The 21,894-nt window shown below is 43.9% G+C and overlaps 1 protein-coding gene across 4 annotated transcripts; it reads right to left on the minus strand.

Annotated features, from left to right (window-relative positions):
- Positions 1–2: 2 nt before the first annotated feature.
- On the minus strand, positions 3–21,812 carry acacb (acetyl-CoA carboxylase beta). 4 transcript variants are annotated; one of them, XM_076730221.1, is made up of 54 exons: positions 21,780–21,812; positions 18,969–19,542; positions 14,899–15,031; positions 14,665–14,803; positions 14,422–14,531; positions 14,243–14,324; positions 14,042–14,140; positions 13,771–13,880; positions 13,552–13,662; positions 13,208–13,417; positions 12,961–13,131; positions 12,696–12,857; positions 12,446–12,609; positions 11,961–12,111; positions 11,761–11,864; positions 11,581–11,662; positions 11,344–11,489; positions 11,058–11,208; positions 10,834–10,968; positions 10,404–10,550; positions 10,134–10,322; positions 9,932–10,032; positions 9,752–9,840; positions 9,533–9,657; positions 9,325–9,438; positions 9,071–9,184; positions 8,893–8,982; positions 8,691–8,809; positions 8,284–8,307; positions 7,518–7,658; positions 7,336–7,435; positions 7,129–7,236; positions 6,838–6,894; positions 6,592–6,633; positions 6,294–6,509; positions 5,966–6,121; positions 5,618–5,821; positions 5,297–5,452; positions 5,090–5,212; positions 4,746–5,015; positions 4,527–4,624; positions 4,280–4,400; positions 4,076–4,186; positions 3,830–3,973; positions 3,602–3,722; positions 3,412–3,508; positions 3,218–3,314; positions 2,993–3,128; positions 2,718–2,895; positions 2,472–2,584; positions 2,205–2,359; positions 1,915–2,085; positions 1,497–1,633; positions 3–1,046 (listed from the first exon to the last, which is right to left on the minus strand). In XM_076730221.1, the coding sequence occupies exons 2-54, from the start codon at positions 19,520–19,522 to the stop codon at positions 920–922; spliced, it is 7,305 nt and encodes a 2,434-aa protein (XP_076586336.1). In that variant the 5' UTR covers positions 19,523–19,542; positions 21,780–21,812; the 3' UTR covers positions 3–919. The 4 variants fall into 4 exon arrangements, with proteins under 4 accessions (XP_076586336.1, XP_076586335.1, XP_076586337.1 ...); XM_076730220.1 differs by having other exon boundaries at positions 21,535–21,804; XM_076730222.1 differs by lacking the exon at positions 8,284–8,307 and having other exon boundaries at positions 21,535–21,804.
- Positions 21,813–21,894: the final 82 nt, after the last annotated feature.

Below are 21,894 nucleotides of genomic sequence, written 5' to 3' on the forward strand. Positions count from 1 at the left end.
AATATCTCAATGACATTTATTAACAAACATGGTGGAACACAGGAAAGAGTTTCTATACATTCAAACGAAACGCTGACAGTTTGATCAGAGGTAAGGCAGATTAAGCCATCAGCTGGGGGTCCACTTTGGCAATTATTGTTTTACCTGAGTCTTAAAAATTACTGCATTATATCAGAGATATACCTACAAAAATGAACAAAAATTACTCAGAAGTATTGCATCCAGTGTCTCTGCTCATTCATAACATTGTCTTATCACAAAAAAAAAACCCTGCAGCACAGACACACATAACTGCACTCATGATACTGCTTATTAGAAAAAACTTCATCTGCTTCTTGATTTGTAATTCTGCATTACAATACTGGTAAAAATGTCAAGATTTCAGCCAATGCAGAAATGATATAGAATTGATTGATTTCATGATTTTATGGCTCAAAATTCTTCTTTTGCTTTGTAAAATGATCAAAGAATTGATCAGTTGTCTGAGCGACATTCAAAGATGAACACAAAGTCTATATTTAATACTTTCAACTGAACATGAAAACCAGCACCTAGATATGAAGTCTCAAACTTCATGAAGCTTGTAGAACTCTGGCCTCTACTGACTGTGCAGAGCCTGTCAAGGCTAATTTAACACTGATACACCATTATGTACAAATAAAGCCAGGTGAGATGTGCGTGACACTCAGAGTTTGTGAACCAGAAAGTTCCTGGACTGAGCAGCTGAAATGACAAACTGTCTGCCGGTCAGTCAACAGTGGAACGGATTGCTCACTGTAGTGCAAGCACTGAGGAATAAGTCACTTTGTGCATGTGTGTTTTTCTCCTTAAGCATTTCCCCCTCTTCACTATACAGTACAATCAACAAAAACAGGGCTTTTTGTTCGTTTTAATAATATAACCTGATAAAGCCCTCAGCTTAACTGGTGCTGGTGCCGTCCATAGTTGCGAGCAGATGTGAGAGCTTGGCCCTCTGGGATGGAGTGATATTGTGGCTCATGTGGATGATGCAGTCCATGGCTACGTCAGGGTTGGCCTGCACCAGGCTAGAGCACAAGAGGAAAATTATTACACAAGCTTAGCTGTGAACATGCTGGAATAAACTGGTCTAAGTTGGTTTGCAAAACAGGACTTTCAGTTGGCTGCATTGTCGCTTGTGGTCGCATACCGCCATCATGATATCATGACATGACTGAATTACAGGCCCAGCATGCAACTCAGAGAGGATTCAGTTATCAAACGGACTCGACAGAAAGTGTGCAAACTTCTTGAGATGAATATATAGTATATAATATATCAGTGTAGAATTAAATTCTTTAGGCCATTTTAGACAAACATGACCAAACTGATGGCTGGTGCTGGAGTGCAACCTTTCAGTCTATCATGTGAGATTTATGAAGATGTGACACGTGACTTCTTGGCATTGATGAGATTATGGCAATGAAAATAAGACCACACCAATCGGCCACAAAGTCTGCGTGAGCGTGGCTGCGTACCTGCGGATGTGTTTCATAGTGTTTTCTCTTTTCAGGTACTTGATGTTCTCTCGGATGGCTGATCGAGCGCCATCTTCCGTGGACAAATGCTTCTCGAGCCATTCAACTACTGCCTGGTTGTTATCCCAGAGGTAGGCCTGCAGAAGAGGACAGGAGCAATTTTAAATCTCTGATCAGTTCTAATGATGAAGAGCTTAAAGCAACCACATGACTTCTGCACGTTCAGGCAAGAACTGGAACTGGACTGATTAGACACATTGTTATGATCATTACTAAGTGTTGATCATTTTCAAGGCAATTAACAGGACCATTTTTACCATTTGCACCATTTTTATTTATTGTAGACGTTTATTCACATTGTCTACATTACATTTAGTTCCTGGGCAGAGACGGCAGTGTCTGACTGTCAGAATCATACCTTGACTGTTCCTTCTGTTTCAACAAACCAGCGTCGCAGCATGGACTGCATGTGCCCATCACTCAGGTCCTTGTTGGCCTGCAGAATCTCACACTTCACCACCTGCTCCAACAGGAGGCGACGAAGACGCCAGTAGAAGAAGGTCCGCACATTCTTCCAATCCAAAATATCCTGTCCGGGGTGTCAAAGAGCACAGCAGCACAAATTAAAAGAATGAAGCTCTAAACACAGTCTCTACATTAAGTTTATTTCCTGCCGGTTATAACAGAGTTTATGAAGAGCTCACTCACAGTGATGACACCCTTCTCCTGCATCCTGCCCGGGGTGTCATGGAGCTCCACAAACTGCACTGCCACCTGGTGGTAGATGGGCAACAGGAATTCCTCCCTGGCTTTGAGCTTTGTCTCCAGCTCTCTGCACTGTTTGTCAGACAGCTCTAGGGAAGCTGATGAAAACAGAAGACTTGCCAGTAAGGCTATGAACATCCAGCTGTGTTGCAATTATAAAGGAAAACAGATGCAAGTGGTTGTGTGAGTTTAGAAAGAAATAGCTTTTACCTAGCTGCTCAACCAGACCAGCATAGACTGAATCAAGTCTTTTCATGGTCTTCAGAAGGTCCTTCCTCCTGAATTTGATCTCCACTGTACCCTCGGCCTCCAGCACACCACCTCTGGACAAAGAAAGCAGCAAAAGGGAGAGGACAAGACGGCAGAAAGTGGTTATTCTCACACACATACACACACCTGTTGCTTAGGTTGGGAACTCCAGAGAGTAGCCATGAAAAATATGACTGATTCATGTACCTGCTCTCCCTGTCTGCATAGAGCTCCATACACAATGGGTTGATGGTGGGGTCTATCACTACCCATGAGCCTCCTCTGAGCTCAGCGTGCGGTGGGATGTACACCAGTACCGGCTGCCGGAAACCACGCAGGGCGTCCACGATGTAGGCCCCAAACTTCAATACCTGGTCATACATATCTAAGAGCAAAAACAGGTACAGACCGATTTTTTTTAATTTAATAACAAAGGTCCATGTGATGCAGTCTCTCTGTAAAGTTTAGTAGTCATCCTATACCCTTCATTCCACCAGAGAAGCCCCTCCAGTTGGCAAACACCATGAGAGGCAGACCCTCTCGGTTGAAGTCACAAATCGCCTGAGCAGTTTTAAAGGCTGAATCTGGAAACCACACCTGGCCAGCCTGCTGCAGAACCTGACATGGACACACACAGACATGGGCAGAGGTTAAACACTGTGATATAATCTGTTCAAATCAAGAACATGATGGTGAAATTCACTCACTTTTGATTCTGAATCCAGATTTGCTGGATCTGCTGGGACTGTGAGCTCAACTGTGCGTGTTTCCACAGCGATGACACCAAGGGGAATTCCTCCTAAACTGTTTTCAGTCAACAGAGTTAACAGTCAATTAAAAAGCACTTACTTAACTCACACACATATTTTAAGAGTGTGCACACTGAGCGTTAACAGTTTACCGTGCTCTGCCCACTACCACTGTCTGAGCCCAAGACCCCATGATCTCCATGAAAGAGCCGTGGTCGAAGAATCCACTCTGCCAGGCGCCTCTCACCGCTACAGACGAGGACAAACGCAGAGAAGAGGAAATCAATGAGGCTGATTTATGAAATACAACACTTTCAGAGGTCATATTATCTTGACACTTACTGGGGTGAGCTCTCCCTGCCAGCATCCAGCGGGGGTCATATGGTGCTTTTGTAGGAATATATTCTATCTCTCTGTCCACTGGATCTGCAGTTGATATAACAGGCACAGGGGAGTGTTTGTTCTGGAAGGAGTACAAGAACTACAGTTAGTGATCTGAAGTGTTGCTCAGTTACTTTTATAGACCTGAAAAAGTCACACTACACGAACTTTTCACACATTCAGTCAAACCTTTGGCATATAAGAGAGCCACTGTAGGATGGTGAAGACGCCCTCGAAGTCATCTGGCACAGTGGAGTGTGTGACTCCATTATTGTGCATGATCTGGATCCCTCCCAGCTGGTTGTTGGAAGTGTAGACCTCTCTGCCCAAAACCTGTCCAGAAACAGGGATTTAATGACCAAAGACATTTTTTAACTGACCGCAAAAACAGGAATGTTAATGACTTAAATGATTATTGTGTTTTCACCAACACACCTTGTTAAGAGCACCTGCTCCAGTCAGGATAATGTGAGAGTTTTCCACCTGAATCACTCTCTGGCCCAAACGGACCAGATAGGCCCCGATTCCAATGGCGCGACATGTCACCTGCAAGAGCATTAAAGAAAAGAAAGAGAGAGACTCAGGAAAAGAGGTTCAGTGAGCTCTTCTGACTCAGAGAAATCAGATCCACGCTCTCACCATGCTGATTGTAATAATCTCCTCATAAGCATGAGAGGATTCTCCAGCGATGGTGCCAGAACCTCGCAGGTTCTCAACCCCAAGACCGTCGTCCTTCCCGATGATGTCAGTGATGATGTACCTGAAACAGTGATGAAGGCCAAGAAAGAACAATCTCTATTATCCAAAAGATCCAGGTTTGGGCTGCCAGATATTTCAGGCTGAATTTACTACTTTACGAGAGCAGACAACCAGTGATTTATGGTACCTGGACTCTCCACCTTCCTCCACATGGTGACAGTGAACAGCATTGGTGGAGCTGATACGTGTGTAGTCCTGCGGCGTCAGGTAAAGGTACTTGAAACCCTACAGGCAAATGGAAATAACGTACAATAAGAATCACACATATTGCTGCAATATTCCCTGTGGTCATTTCCTCAATTAGTGTATAATGCAAATATTAGGAGAAACACATTGCAAAGGTCACCTTGTAGGGGTCATTGGGGTCAATCCAGGCCACCTGGAACATGTGTTTGATCTCTTCAGCGAGGCCGATGCGCGCTCCACTGTTGGCTGCGATGTAAATGCGGGGGATGCCCTCAGCCCGAGCCAGCTCAGACGCTTTGAGGAACAGCTCATCCTCTTGAGGGCCAAATGAGCCAATCATGTGAGTGATATCATTACAGATGACGATGATGTCTCTGCCCTCTGGGTACTCTGGAGTCTTCATCTTCATCCTGAATGCAACCATTCCCACCTGGTGAAGAATGGTTATTAGTATCATCACACTGAGAAAGCACAGTGACCTAAATGCTCTAAAAACTGTCCTACATCATTGTCTCCAGGCAGGCGGTTCATCTGCACGAGTCGGCCTTGAGGGTCCAGAACCAGTTCGGTGCACATCAGCACGTCTTTAGGGTGTTTGTCACTTGGACCCCACAGCTTAAAGAGTGCCTACAGGAAGATTTTAAGTTTGAGTCAGACATCTTTAAGACCATAAAAAAATGAAATAAATCTAATTCAGTGCATCAGCAGGACCTGTCTAAACATCTCAGGGAAGTCATAAACATATGTAGTCCCCAGAGTTTGAGCCTGGAAGCGCTTGGCCTGCAGCAGGTCTTTGGTCACATATGGAGTGTTGATCAGCATGCCATGCAGAGGACCCTGCTTATCTCCATATGACTGGAACATGATCTGAAAAGGGAAAGATGATGAGCTGAAGCAGTGATTCATTTGACTATGAAAATGCAACCATAAAACAACCACACAGAACAAATCTCCTGCCACATATCACATCTTTTGGTTCACTTTGAGTTCATGAAATGCTTAAAGGAGGCTACTTCAGTCGCCTGTCCTCACCTGTCCAGAACTTGGGTCAGTGACCTCCTTGTACAGGCTGATATCCAAGTAATAGCCAGACTCATTAGTGAGAAACAGGCGGACAGGAATGGCATTCCCAGTCGGTGTGAGACGGATGTTGATCTTCAGCTCAGCCTGCAGGACCCTCAGTTTCCAAAGACGGCTGCCGTAGCGCATCACCATGGAGCGAACAGACTCCTCGATCTGAGGGTCCCAAGAGGAGGAAAAAGATGTTTAAAAGACACTGAGAAATAAATCTGGATATACTTGCAGATGTCTGAATAGAAGCCTGTTTGTACTGTCAGTTCAATGAATGTGGATTTCAGACATAATGTGCTGGACACTGACTTTAGAGGGGTCCATAATGACAGTGGGGACGAAGTTGAGGAAGATGTGGTTGCAGTCTGTGCGGACACTGGTGTTACTGAAGGCCACCTCCAACTCATCCATGGCCTCCAGCAGAAGACGTTCTCCCTCATTCTGAAGGTATTCAAAGGAGGCTTCCTGGTTGTGTATAAAAAAAGATTTCATCACCAAAAAAACATTAGCACTAACCAACTATTAACAACATTCCCTTTAATCACGCAATCATAAGCCTATCACTATGAGGAAACAGTCTATAAACAGTGTATTTTTTATGACTCGATGAGTTGTACTTTACAGTTGCTCTGCTGACCTTTGTAATGAGATCTGAGTGGCGGATAATAGCTCGTATGAAGAAGCGGTAATCTGTGACTTCTGCCCCCTCCTGCACACGAGCAGCACCGAGGTAGAGGTGCATCTTGTGGTTGGCACAGGGAACAGCTGTCAGGTCAAAGTTCCTCATGCGGTTGAGCTCCAGCTGAAACGCTAAAGCCGGCTCCAGATTACGGTAAATACGATCTTCCTGGAACTGAGGAGAGGTGCAGATTTGTCATCATCTCCTCAGACGGCAGCACGTGATGACACATTAAGTTGTGCTGAAAAAAACTTACCCCATCTCTTGCTCTGAAAGTGAAGAACTTGGGAAATTCTCTCTGTTGAAATGAAGTCAGAATAAAAATAATCAGATAACAACTGCAATCGACATAGCACCATATATAGATCTTTTTGCATCTGTGATCTGCTGCACATAAAAAAAGACAAGCTGAACTTTGGTGAAAAACATTGAAGAGTGAGAACCATCTATGGCCACTGACACAGTGGGACTAATGAAAACAGTGTACTTGTTGTTGAATTACCTTCTGTGCAATCAAAAATGTGACTCTCCTGATTCCATACTCAAAGAGGACAGCTTTCTGTAAAAACATCAATCACCATTTTCAATTCAACTATAAAAAACTGAAACCACAGCTCACACTCACAAGAATCAGTCATAAGAAACTACAAGCCTGATTCTAAAGAAAGTTGGGACGCTGTGCGAAACATAAAAACACACAGCTCGTTTGGAAATAATAGCACTCTGGTTATATCTACGTGTTACACAGCGTCCCAACTTTTTTGAGAGTGGGGTTGTAGGTGAGGAAGCTAACCTTTGACTGGGCAAAGGCAGTGAAGGCTGTAACCAAGACATCGTCATCTTCAGTGTCTGCTGTCTTTATGGACACATTAATGATATGGATTGGGTTCTCCCTCGTATTCTGCGGGGGATGAAGGAGTAATCAGTGGCCGCGGAGACACAGATGAAAACAGTTTTTTTATTGATAAGCCAGTGACCTTCACACACCCACAGCGCTCACCTTGCAGGTCTCCTCCTCGTAGATACCGGAGCAGGCCTCTGAGAATGGAGTATTCTCCAAGAGTGGTTCTGCAAAGCTGGAGAGAACTTCATCAAAATTCCTGCAAAAGAAAAGGAAACATATCAATAACAGGCAATAACTGACTTTTGTCTCGATCTGCATAACTTTTACTTTAAATTGACCTTTTGAAGTCGTCAAAGCATTGAAAAGCCACCATGGCGCCCATGCGCTGGCAGGGTGGAGAAAAGGATCCCTCCAGGAAGAGCTCACTGCTCTGCCGCCTCATTTTAAACTGGCCTGATCCATTGACTGGCACAGGAACCCTGAAAATGAGAGACACAAGCAGTCAGTGACAGCAAAGACTGGACCACTGAGTGATCACATGGAGAGGTTTGCTTTTGCAAAAAAACACTGAACAGCCAAAAGTACAGATATTCATACAGAGAGCAATTAAAGCCAGTCTCGATGTTCTCTACTATTTCACAAAAAAAGACCACCCTCATTTCCAATTACAATTACATACAGTCAATTTATGTGAAGGAAATTACCAATTGTTTTCAAGAGCAAGTGTTACTGGATCTGATTGAGATGCAATTCAAGAATGAAAATTTAATGCTGGAGAAGACAGGCTCCCCATTTGGCAGCAGTCAGCAAAGTCGCAGGCATGAAGTTTTTAAGAGGAATGTTGAATAAATAAAAGATCTACCTCTCAAAAAGCTCATTATTGCTTTACAATTTGAAAGAAGCAAAAAAAAAAAACCCATAAAACATGGAGAGGCTCAGGTAAAAAAGTGAATTAAGAAGGACTTGTTAGAAGAGTCCTTATGCAAATCTTTCTGGTTTCACAGGACAGAAGGAAAAAAGCAACACAGTGCATTAGACATGCATCACTGTGAGACGTACACACAGTCAGCTGGTTTGGCTGGTTTGGGAGGAGCTTTACTCTACCTGTTCAGAGTAGGGCTGCTCCCTCTGAAATAAGATGATTGACAGGTGAATATCAGCAATGGATGCTCAAAACGTACCTCTACCTCAGGGAATTGTGATTAGGTCAAAGCACTTCTCAAGAAGCTATGCACATTCACATTAATGTCAAGAGGGTAAAACCATTCTGCATTCAAAGTTAGCCAAAAGCACAGTTACAGAAGCAGTTTATAGGCCGCTCCCCACCTGCACCACTGGGTGCAGGGTAACTATTTTATCGATTCATCCTTATTACTCTATCAAGTCAGTGTTGAGGGAATATCCGTCCAATTTTGGAGGTGGTAGTGATTCACCACTTATTCAAGAATTAGGCAACCATGTGTTGCTCACCTGAGTCTGTGCGGGGTATCTTAGTGAGGAAAACCTGTTACCTGTTTGGATGCGATGATGGCAGCATGAACTGGAAGTCCACAGCGCACGTTCCATCATGCAGCTGGTGATGCTGGATGCTATTGAGCTCGTAGGCGATGTAAGCTCTGCGCACGTACACCTGAGAGTCAAGACAGTACAAGTCATTATCAGTGAAGATAAGCATGCAGAAGAGCGTCCTAAGCGTGAATCCACTGACCGTACCTCCAAGGCAGCCATGCAGACGACTTGATTGGAGTGATAGAAGAAATTTGGCAAAACATCAAAAATGGAGGTTTCAGAGAGAATGAGTTTCTGTGCCAAAGGAAAAAAAACATTCATTTGATATTCCAGCTGCTGAAAATTGATGATTGCAATGATATTTTCTCCACACGAGCCTAACCTTCAAGTTTTCTGGACAAAACTGGTGGCCGTACATGTCGATGGCTGACAGGAAGATGGACTCCACCTGGTTGTGCCTCAGTTCGTATGATGGTAAATGGGAGGCAATCAAGACCTATGACAAGTTAAAAAAAATCTATATTATCAAGTCTATACAGACTTGACCTAGAGGCACCCTGTAAGCTTTGATTAAACAATATATTCACATCAGACAGAACAGTATTTAGCTGAGATGTGGGCAGTCTGAGACGTTACCTGTCTGGCTCTTAAGGCCACCTTTGAGTTCTCCATCTTGCTGAGCTGCGTGAGCTCGTTCAGAATGGCCATCAGCTCGTCTGCCAGCGTGGGATCCCTTCCACACAGCTGATCCTACACAGCACACAACGTGTCTTTCATTAAACCCCAAGACTTGGGCGATTCTTTAATTAATCCATGGCAGTGTTGAGGTTGATGAACACCTTACTATGAGCATTGTGACGAGGATGTTCTTCTTGGAGACCTGGGCATGAGAGAAGATGTACTCGAGCACAGGACTCATGTCAGGTTTGTGCTGCTCTCTCAGGTTGATAACACACTTATCATAGTGAGCTGTTTGTGACAACAAGAGTAAAATGCAGTTAACTGTGATGAACAGACCTGGAGATCTGGAGTTTCCATTTAAAGTAGAGTGTATTAATGTCACCTTGCTGAAACTGCATCTCTACTTGCAGGTATCGCTTCAGCAGATCGAGAACCACAGACTTCATATAACCACGAATTCCACTGCGGTACCTGGACCAGACGTATTCAAACACGAGTCAATAAATGCAATATCAATATCAATATGTAAGTTATGCACTGCTGTAGAAAAAGAAAAACTAACCTCTGCACCAGCTGAACGATACTCTGAGTGTTCATGAAGAACACCTCTCGGTCAGCCTTCCTCTGCAGGGTTGCTGCATGGCTGTCTAGAACATTTGCAATCTAGAATAAATGAAGGGAAACATCATCATATGATAATGACAACAGAGATTATTTGTGTTTAAAGAACTTCAGCCAGCAGTATGTCACAATACGTCTCTCACCCTTTGACTGGGGAACTGGCAGAGGACTGAGGTGATGTTGCTTGCGTACTGGGCCATGACTTTACGGATATCTTTCTCCACACTGGAAGGAATGCGACCGGCCACACTTGTCATGATCTCCTGGAGTTCCAGCAGTGGCAGCGAGGGGTCCCTTAAAGTCTTCATCAGCGTAGCCACCCACTGTTTCAGCTGCAGACATGAACGTGCACATATAATTAATAAAATTCATGATATTTAAGAATCTGTAGTGGCAGAAGTCCTGCTATGTACCTTGCTGCTGAAGTAGGGCTCTTCAAGGCAGTAGCCATCCATGACTTTACCCAAGTTTTCCAGCACACTGTGAAACACCTGGTGAAGCTTTTCCCCAACAATGGGCAGTGGTTGCTGGGGTGGCAGTATGGCCGTGTTGAGCTCCACCTACAACCAGAGGAGAAGGAAAACAGATTCCAAGGAGAGGCAAGGCTATCAGACACATGCGTAATGTCACGTCCTTTGGACTTTCTCGGAAAAGACATGCTGGGTCATTTACACAGAAATCAGTTTGCAGGCTGTGAACTCGGAGAAGGTCTTATTTTTTAAGTTCCATTCACACATTGGCAATACAAAGCAATTAATACACGGAAGTTGCTTCACATTCTTACATATAGTACTTTAAGAGAACAATTTATGCACTTTATGCTGTGATTGTTCATTCACGTACTGGATGTATACTGCTGGGGTCATCCAGGTCCATATGTGCCATCACACAGCCAGGCACCAGAACTGCTCCAGGTCTTTTGACAAAGTAGATACAACCAGACTGCTGCACAGTCAGTGTCATCACCATCTTCATCACCTGAAATCACAGCACAAACAGCCAGTCAACAAAACACAAAAAGACACAGCACGACGGACACCTCAAGAAATCCACGTTACCCCATTCACCTCAATCTCTGCGTAGGTCTCTCCTGCACAGACGTGACCTCCATCCTCAATTATGTACTGCAGCAGTTTACCAGCAGAGGGTGACCTCAGCACCGTGGGATCCTTCTCCTTCTCAAATACACAAGTCTTGTTGCCCACAGTGATGCGGTAGCTGTGTGGATGAAATTGAAACATGTGGATGGATGAAAACATAATGCCCCCAGCCATGGCTGTCACCTGCACGGAGGAGTAAAAAAGGAGTAAAACAAACAGATGTATCCACATGCACAGATTTAAAAGGTCTTACCTGTCCACTTCCTCCTTCATGTAGGTGGTGTGGCTGCTGCCGTCATAGGACAGCAGGAGGCCACCATCGCTCAGCCGGTGGACATCTATCTCAATGTTGGAGCCATTCATGATGATGACATAAGTTGTTGGGGATTGTCGAGCCACCTGCAGGCAGCAGTAGTAATAATGTATTGATTAAAAAAGGCAAGAAGTTGAGTCAAGCCAGCAAAGTGTGTGAAGGGAACATAGTTGATACCTTGAGGCAGTACTTGACTCCTTCATATATGAGGTCTACGTTGACAGAGTTCAGGAGACTGGCTGCAGGCAGAACTTGGCCTCTACAGATGCAGAAGATGATTTTTTTATGAGTCAATCATATAAACATACATCAAGAAATGCAGTCAGACTTCAGTGAGAAGGGACTTTGTCTCCTGACCTTTCCAGTGAATGCAGGAAGTTGGACATGCTCTTTCGAAAGCTTGCATCAGCAACATGCAAAGCCCCACAAACAATTCCCAGCATGGTTTCCGGTCTCTCAGCCTGTAGGAAGAGCATGTGGCTTCATGAAACAAAGAAACGACACACTGAATCAGTGACAAAGTACCTGGAAGTGTCAGGATTTATGGCATAATCTACCTGCACTTTCTCTGCAATGAGATGATCCAGCCAGCCAGTGTCGATGTCATTGTTTCTGAAGCTTTCTGTCTCCAGAAGCTTAATGAGGTATTCAACTGTGGTCCTGAAGTCACCTCTGATGGAAAGCTCCTTCATAGCCACCACCATGTTCCTGAAGCACATGGAAAACATGACACCTGATAAACACATTATCCTATGTTTTAACTTCATGTTATTACATTATAAATTCTACATTATTTCACAATTCAACCTACATTACATAAACAATTACATATCAAGTACAGAGTACTTGCATTAGTTGCAAAAGTACACTGCATATTTGTCTTTTAAGATTTTATTATATCACTGGCAGGTCATTTATTACATCATGCGCTGTTACAACATTAGAGCAGATATCGTGTTGATTGGCTGTTGCCTCAGAGTCGATACCCGAAAGTTATAATTGCTAAAGATCTGATATCATTAGAACAAAGAAAGAGGCTTACGAAATGGCTTCTTCACGGTTCTCGCCCCAGGAGAAACAGTGTCCAAACTGGGAATCTGCAAACTCATGCAGGCCACCAGTTGCCCCCACGCTGAAATAACCCCAGACATTTTTACTGCTGCGGAAGTTCAGCTCCTGCACGGTGCCTGAACTGGGCTTGAACCCCTGTGAGCGAGGACGATAAGTCAGAGGGGCACATTAACAGCACTTTACAAAACCGTGTTTTCAGTTGTGATAAATTCGAGCTGTACCTCATCAGGGTTTTCACTGGTGATCCGAACAGCTATGACGTGCCCTCTTGGACTTGGCGTGCACTCTGGATTTTCGAAGTTAATGATGGTGTCACCCCACGGAGATTCTCCATAAAGCAAGCGGATGTCCTTAATTCTATGAAGGGGGATGCCCATCGCAATCTATCGAAGATGAAACACTGAGTTAAAATGAAGGGGTTGGATCTCTGGCTATAGTTGGCTGCGGTGTAATTATTCCTCTTTGTGTCCGCTGACAGAGGCTTACCTGAAGCTGGGCAGCTGGCAGGTTTACATCTCCGATCATCTCTGTGCAGGGATGTTCCACCTGCAGGCGAGGATTCAGCTCCAGGAAATGGAAACTTCCGTCTTCAGAGAAGAGATATTCCACAGTACCTGCACTCACGTAGCCCACCATCTTGGCCAGTCGCACAGCATACTGGCCAGAAAGAGGAGAATGTCAACCCGAGTTCATTAGAGTGGGAAAACGAGTGCATGCAGTGACGTAAACTGACCCGTTCCATTTGTTCGAATGTGGAGAGAGCGGCTATGGTGGCAGGCGCCTCCTCTATGATCTTCTGGTGCCTCCTCTGGATGGAGCAGTCTCGTCCAAACAGAGAGATGGCGTTTCCATACTCATCAGCCAGTATCTGAACCTCGAGGTGTCTCGCGTGCTGAGCGAGCTGCATGATGAAAATAGGCGAGCCGGGCACCTCTGTCTGAACCTGCACTCAAACAACACACAAAACATGTCAGCTGTTAAGACTTACATCATTCAATTCAACTGCAAAAAAGTGAGGTGAGGTCCAAATTACAAATAAGCAAAGCATCAGAAACTGTAAAATGTGATGACACAAACCTGTCTAAAGAAACTTGGGAAATCCTCTGAACTTTCTACTTTACGGATGCCCTTTCCACCTCCACCCTCAGAGGCCTTGATAACAACCGGATAGCCAATTCTCTCAGCCCCCTGCAAAGAAACACCACATAAAACAAAAATTAGCAAAAGACAGTTGCTTGAAGGGAACAATTTGGGGAAAAAAGAAGCAAAGATGTGGAAATAATTAAATAAGCTTACAGCCAGCCCATCATCTACATCCTGAACACAGCCCTTTGTGTAGACCTCTGGAGGAACGCTGATTACATTGCCCAATCTTTGGTCCTCCTCTAGCCAGTCCACTCTCAGACCTGGAGCACCGAGACACACAACGTTAAAACAGGAGAACGCTGTATTCACTCCATACAGCTGCACAAACCTGAACTTTAAGACTACCCACATCACAGCTACAGTACAGATTGTGTAACTATACATTCTGTGAACTGAGACAGTGTGGGAAGTACAGCATCACCTGATCCGCTCCACGGTAGTGTGGGAATGTCAGCACTCTGAGCCACAATAGAGGACGCCACCTTATCCCCGAGAGCCCACATGGCCTTACTGGACGGCCCTGAGAGAAGAGCAGGCGGTTAAAAACGAGACCTGACAGCTACCTACCAATAAATCAAATCTAAATAAAGTGAAGGTTCTGCAGCTTCAGACTGGACTTTACCTAAGAATGTTATTCCTGCTTTGTTCAACAGCTCAGGCAGTTTGGGATTTTCTGAGGCATGACCCCATCCAGCCCACACAGCCTGTTAACAGTGATTCACACAGACGTGATCATTGAACAAAGATGTTCTTGTAATTAACAGAAAGAGCACGGTTATTTAGATAAATGGGGAAGAGTACCTGCACTGGGATTCTTTTAGCAATGTCCACTATCAGCTCTACGTTGGCGTAGTTGTTATTGTTGGGACCACCGGGCACAGGAACATAATGGTCTGCCATTTTAATGTATTCTACAAGGGAAAAAAGAGGAACATATAACAACCTCCTCTGTGCAATCTTTCAGGGAATCACTTTGAATTCACTGAAAATGTGCTACATCATGAAATGTATCATTATCAGTATCAAGCTCACAATGGTACTGACCTGCATTAGCTTTCAAGTCTTCAGGCGTTACCATGACCACAAAGCGGATGGTCCTTTCATTGCGAAACATTTCGTAGGACCAGCGACGGATAGAACGCATACATTTGACTGCAGCTATCCCGTTGTTCGCTATAAGCACCTGTAGCAGAAACAGGAATTGGAAAATGCTGCAATGTCATTAAGCAATCAAAAAAAAAAAGATTCGAAAGTAGAGGAAGGGACTTTGATTCTTACTTTTTCAATGACGCGGTTGCCACCAAACCGGGTGACAAACTCAGCAGGAGAGGCCACAGTGAAGTCCCTCTGTAGATCCATCTTTCTGTGTTCGCGTCCTTTTTTTACCAAGTGAAGACCAGACATGCTAGACCTGCAGTGGAAAGCTCAGGGTTAGCTGTCTCGCACAATAACACAGCAAAACACAATTACTCGGGTGTATTCTGTTCTGTATATTAGCTGCAACACCAATTAAATAATCCAGGAGACTGCAGGCTGCCTATCATCCCCCAAAGCGCCACGACCCGAGCAGGTGTAAGAGCTACAGGCCGCAGTGCTTCTGTACAGTCAGAGTGGTAAAAAGCTACACATCAGTGTGAGTCACGAACTGCTGGACTGACAACAAGAGAACAACAGCGCAGAAAATCAAAAACTCAAGTCAAAGTTCAGTCTCTCTCCAACAGGTGAAGACAGACTGTGGACCAGACCAGCCCAGTTACTCCTGACCTTATCTTCAAAACTGCACGTACTGCTGCTCTTCACAGAAAACAGTTGACAGAGAAGGGCAACAAATCACAGAAATTAGCTCTTTGTTATCACTCTCCGTGTGCTTTTTTATCGGGTGCTCGGCACAGCAGACAATAAACGGTGAATGTGTCATCATTCAGACAGATCGTGCTGTCACCCAATCGGGCAAAAGGGCTGTCCAACATTTACAATAGTAATAACTGATAAAACAGTAACACTTTATGTTAAGGTACACACACTACTAACTAGTAATTGGAAGGTATATTAGAAGCACATTAGCCCATTATTAGTTATTATAAAGCACTTGTTAATGCCTTATTCTGCATGAGCATATCTTACAACTTAGAGGGTTCCCTAAATAACTTCCTAATCAATACTTATTGATACTAAGGAAGTTGCTGTACATAAATTCCAATTTCAATAACCTAAGTCGTCCCCTTAATACCCTGAACCCCTAAACCAAAGGATAAGGCGTCGGTAAGTGCTCTATAATGACTAACAAAGAGCCAGTATGCCACTACTATACATGCTAATGAGCCACTAATTAATGGTGAATATGTGTAACTTAATATAAAGTGTGACCAATAAAACAGGCAACAATCCACACTTTTCATTACTTTGGTGTTTAAATGTCTGAGTACTTGTGATTTACACTGTGAAGTTCAAGATTTCATTATCTTTAATTCGAGGTTATTTTCAATGACGTGGGATTAATTGGATTTGACCTACATCCTTCATGCTTCCTGTGATTATAACAGATCAGGATATTCATGTAGTGCTGTGAGGTTACGCTACATAGTAAAGATTTATTTATAGAGCACTTTTCAACATCAATGTTACTTCACGGACACAGCAAAACAGACAGATAAGCCATTAAATCATTAAGTTTTAAAAGAAAATACGACTGTAAAACGCTCTGTCCCCTTCTGATTTCAGACGGGCCTGTGGAACACACAAAAGACCTCTGCCCGAGGATCTAAAGGTACGCACCGACGCATACCGGACTAAGAAATTAGAGATACAGCAGGAAGAGTGGCCATGAAGAGCCCTGAAAGTAAATCGATCGATGGATTTTTGGTTCAGGAGAATAAAACGGCTGTCACAGTAACCTAGCTGTGATGAGATGGAGGCGTACTAAAAGGTGTCTGTCTTTGAAAACAACGATACGAACACGACTGCACAGTCTCTGTGGTGTGCTGCTCAAAACTTAAATCTCCGTCAAACCAAACGCCACATTCATCGCAACAGGCTTGATATGATCCAACAGGGAACCGGCGGTTGGTCATCAGGAAAGTTGGTCATCTTTATCATCATAAAGATCAATAATGGAGTCTATGAGTCTTTCCTCACTCTAACAATCAACAATTAGCTTCACGAGCAGTGAAATGTGCCACTTTGCTATCTGACTGTCAAAGTCAATGTAATCATGTAACCGCACAACAGAACAAGCTTGGTTTTAGAATCACAAGCTCCATATTTTTCTTATAAAAGTGCATCATCTCACCTGGTTTACAGTTTGATTACAGACTCTTAAAAGATTAAAAAGGGTAGTTAAGCTTAATTCACAGCTGAACTTTACGGTCTGTTTGAGATCCTTTATAATCTGACTTCCACCAGTATACGAACACTGTTTACATTAAGACAACACACTCAAGGCAACTTTTCCGTGTTTTGCGAGACTCAATTTCAACAAATACTGCAATACGTGTAGATAATTTCACATACCATGACTATCAGCTGGCTCATACTGCGTTAATTCCAAAGTCTTGTCACAACTGCACCACAACCCACTTCACAGACCCTCCGTCCCATGTTAAGATGACACTGAGAGCCAGCTGTGCGACACCAGCAGCTCTACGGTGAAGTTAGAGTGCAATTCTGTCTGAGCAGATATGAACTTTAAACTTAACTCCTCTAAAGTGCTGTTCGCTCAGGAAATACAGATTGCGCTCTGTTATTGAGCTAGTTTTTGATAACCTTTCGTAGTGTCATGCACTCCTGATCCACTTTCTGATTGTTTTCCGGGACATGAGGCATGACAGTGCAGAGTTTACTTTAACTGACATGAACTTTACTGAACAAACACTGAGTATCTATGCTTAAACATGACTTACAGACTAAAAGGAGTCGAACTTTTGTGAAAACACGCTAGCTCATTACTGTACTGCTTCATAAGGGCAAAGTTATTCTGGTCTGTTTAACACTTCCCTGCTCCGCAGACTACACACTGTCGGAGTGTTTTTTTAATTTCCTCAAACTTGCCTGTGCCAAGACATGCTCTGTTCAGTTACATAACCACAGTATGGCCACATGAGCGAACCTTCCTGTTCATAAACATGTCTGCAGAAGTCGCACCATTATCTCTGCTACTTTGGTACAAAGTTATCATTCTGCGTGTTTCCATTCTTTCTGCTGCTGCAAGCATGTGATAACTGTGCACACAATCAACACTGCAGCAAAAGTATCAAGTTACAGAGAACGGCATCCAACTTTTAATGGCCCTTACCTAAGGAGATATGGGAACAAGCCGCTTCCCTCCATTTTATGGCCGACTTAACTGTCCAACGTGCGTTAGCAGTGAAGCAGATTTCAAAATCTAACACCAAAACAAAGCACCGTCTCCAAAATGCCCCTCTCGGGCGCTTCCTCTTCTCTCCCCTCCCACATTAGCAGCAAAATAATCTACAGATCCCCTGTGACAGATCACAGCCTGTTTGTTCCAGACATGCACAGAGGCATGGCCAACAGCCGGACAAAAGTGCTCATTCTACTTCATTTCTAAAAGAAAGCAACTAGTATCCAGGCAGCATGTGTAGCCAAGACTGAAACCTTCATGTACGCACAACAACGTTTTTCAAAAGTGCATTTTCTTCTGCTGACAAAACTATTCACCTAACTGAAGGCAGATGCTTCTAAAACTGACATTCAGGGAAAGGAATTTTCTTACCTTTCTCCCCTTCATAATGTTTCCCACAAGTCCTGCTAGCACACACAGCTTGATGCATTTTGATGAGTCAGTCTAAACATGTCAGGTTGAACATATAGCTGGGTGCACCAAACAACCCCTCTGACCCACGATCATATCATATAACATCGCTGGATATAAAAATAACTCCCCACCATGCAGAGCGTAAATAAAAAGGTAAAAAATATAAATCGATGGAGGATTCAAAAGTGCTTTTGTTTGCTGTGTTGCGACCTAGAGTGACTCCACAGTTCTCAAAGTCATTTGGTTCATGCTCTTGTTCCAATAATAGAGCCGGGCTGTTTGGCATGCGACAATAACACAGGTCAACTCGATGCAGTCAGGTGATAACGCACAGCTTGTGGAGACAGGGCAAGCAGGAGCAGAACATATCGCACATATCGCCAGCATGACCACACATAACAGCTCAGCTTATATTCAGACTGATATTTGGCATGTGTGACGTGTCAAATGTCAGAGTTACAACCTCCAGACCAGGTTTTTCACCAATGCGTAGTCACATGATGTCACGTGATGAAAACATGCCTGACCCTCGATAATTGTCATTAAATTCACTTAAAGACAAACAAGGTCTTACTTGATGCCTGAGGAGCTGGGTTTTTGCACCACAGAGGAGTCCCGCTGGGGAGAAGCTTTGCTGGTGGAGGTCAGCGGCTGAGACGCACCGCTTGGAGGTTTGGTGACCAGAGGTTCCTCGTCTGAAGAGTTATCCTCCGATGCTCCGAGAATGAACTTGAGGCGTTCCCTCGCCTCAGGCCCTGAGCTGAGCATCGGCGCATTGGATTTGGATGGTTTCTGGGTGGTCGGCAACAACGACGGCTTTTCTGAATTTACCCCAGAGGACGCCTGCAGAGTCTCAGTGTCCACTGTTGTGACATCAAGAGCGGCAGAGGCACTGCTGGCCTGAGGACTGTAATCCCCATTGTGTGCTGAGGTAGTAGGGGCTGTTGACAGGCAACGTTCGCCTGGATCAGGGGCTTGTGTAGCAGGCACGTCCTCCTCGGCTGCAGGTGGACCACAGCCAGATGGAGATTCCTCTCCTTTCACGGGCATCGCTGCTGTCTTGGTATTAATCCTCCACAGTAGCAACAATATCCATAGGATTAATCCCAAAACTGCAAATGGGAGCATTGACAGACATCCTCCTGAGACTGCAACAACAAAATACATTATCATTCACATAAGACAGGCATCGTAAGTCAGCAAAAGATCATCATGGGGCATCTCCTGCACCCCACAATAACAGTTTGTGTGGCATTTAAGTTAAGAATTGATTATTGATAATTCTAATACATATTATATTATATTCCTTAACACCAAATTTCACGGATCCTTAAAAAAAAAAAATGTGTGTTTACCTTAAAGGTCCAGTGTGTTGGATTTTGGGGGATCTATTGGCTGAAATGGAACCTAATATTTATAAGTTTGTGTATAATCACCTGAAAATAAGAATCATAGTGTTGTCTTTACCTTAGATTGAGCTCTTTATGTCTACAGAGACAGCGCTCTTCCACAAAGACCGCCATGTTGCACTGCCATGTTTCTACAGAAGCCCAGAATGGACAAACCAAACACTGGACTTTTATCTTTAATGGCCCTGATAGGGGAGGGTGAGGTGAGGAGTATTCAGCTGGTTGCAATCTGCAACCTCACCCCTAGATGCCACTAAATCCTATACACGGAACCTTTATGTGGATGTAAAACATTGACTATCTGCCAATATATAAGCAGATTCTTTAAAAATGTTATTCATTGATATCGGCCTCAAAAATTCATTGGCTGGATTATAATTGCAAGACTTTTCGTCCTCGGTCAAAATGGAGATGAAGACAACTTAATGCTGCGTTACATTGCCGTCTGTGAACTATTCTTGTCTGAAGACATTTCTCCTGAGCTGATCAGAGGTCAGAAGCCTTCTCAGGACAGTGCATGCTGGGTAATTTGAGATAAGACCAGTAGGCTCAACTTCAAAAAACACGAGAGAAAACAGGTAGAAAGGCTTATTTTCATACCAGAGCAAAGCTGGACTCTGTAAATCTGCAGATCTGCAAATCAATTAAAATCATGCCATGAGCATTCATTAATAGAATAGAATGCCTTTATTGTCATTATAAAATTTGCACAGTCATGTTCAAACTCTTATTGACTTTGAGTCCTATAAATCAGCAGATCAGGACATTTATGTAGTTCACTATGCCAGCAGGTCCCAACAGGCTGCGTTTCCCAGCCAGCGTCCACTGAACAGGTTGTCCGTGACAGCTGACATGAGAGCCAAGTGTGGCTGCTTCATTTGGGCTAAAGGTCAACACTGAGGGAATGAAGGGTGGTGAGGAGGAGGAGGAGGAGGAGGAGGAGACACAAACAGCATGCATGAGCATCTGAAGGCCCCAAAATAAAGATAGACACATGAAGGACACGTTGATACGTAATCTATGTGAAACAAATATGGGTTCCCCGTGTCAGCCAAAGTCTGTATCTCATATAAAAATGCAGGATGTGTTGGTGTTCAGTCCACGTGAAAGAGGTAATCAGTACAGAGACAAGGAGCATGTGTCCTCTGGAGCCACTTTGACTTTGACAGAAACAAAGGAAAGCCTGACTCGTCATTTTTCACATGAAATACCATACATCAGAAAATTTCTTAACAAAAAAAGTTTCGGAATGTTTTTCATTTCATTTGTCATGTTTTTACAGGCATTATTTCGGGGTCATTGGTGCTTCCAGTACTGAAATGTTACATTAAAAGTTTAGCGCTGCACTAAATAAGCGTGTTAATTTTAGCTCCACGTTGACCTCAACCGACAGGCAAATATACACAACAAGTCACTAACTGAACGTGTCTTATCGACTACAAACTGAACTTCACACATGCCGATGTGCTGCTGTTTTCTCACAAAAAATATCAACTTAAGTGACAGAAAAAGGACCAGAAGAAGTTTATGAAGAGCAGGACGTCCAAAAACAAGTCGACTGACAGAAACCTGGCAAATTCACCTGAATCTTTTTTTAGCCAACAGGCAAATTAGCCTGCTTTTAAGATCACACGTGAAGTCCACTTGTGTCAGACAAACCTGAGGGTTAAATGGTTAAACAAAACTTGTAAAAGCGGTATTAAAGTGTAAAAACTGGGAATTTACACTCACCGCTACAGATATCGGACAGCTCTGCTCAGCAGTTGTTGTTGCTGCAGCTCACAGCAGGCTAACGAGCTAGCTGCCAGCCAAAGCAATGATGACTTCTCATAACGGCTCTCATGACAAACGGCTGCCTTCACTCTCTCTTTATCTCCACGGAGACTTCAAACTCGGCCCAAAGTGAACAGCATCGCTGTTAATGCTTTATTTTAATCATTTTCATGTCAGCTGCAGCAAATGTCAAATCCACCTACCACCAGTCCAGTCTCTCTCAGCCCCCCACGGTCGTCCAACACCTCCTCTTCGCTGGGATAGTAAACATTTGTAACGGGGGTGGGGGGATTTCCAGCTCCTCCCAGGAAGGAGGAA

The sequence above is a fragment of the Chaetodon auriga genome, chromosome 5 (genome assembly GCF_051107435.1).
Source record: "Chaetodon auriga isolate fChaAug3 chromosome 5, fChaAug3.hap1, whole genome shotgun sequence".
In the NCBI taxonomy this organism is placed as follows: Eukaryota; Metazoa; Chordata; class Actinopteri; order Chaetodontiformes; family Chaetodontidae; genus Chaetodon; species Chaetodon auriga.

What these genes read in the sequence shown, in the direction of transcription:
- acacb (XM_076730221.1), bottom strand. Translation starts at nt 19,522, where the DNA reads ATGCTCCCATTTGCAGTTTTGGGATTAATCCTATGGATATTGTTGCTA. An exon ending in AGACCTACGCAGAGATTGAG is followed by an intron (nt 10,969 to 11,057) that starts GTGAATGGGGTA and finishes CTGTGATTTCAG; the next exon opens with GTGATGAAGATGGTGATGAC. An exon ending in ATCGTTCAGCTGGTGCAGAG is followed by an intron (nt 9,841 to 9,931) that starts GTTAGTTTTTCT and finishes CGTCTGGTCCAG; the next exon opens with GTACCGCAGTGGAATTCGTG.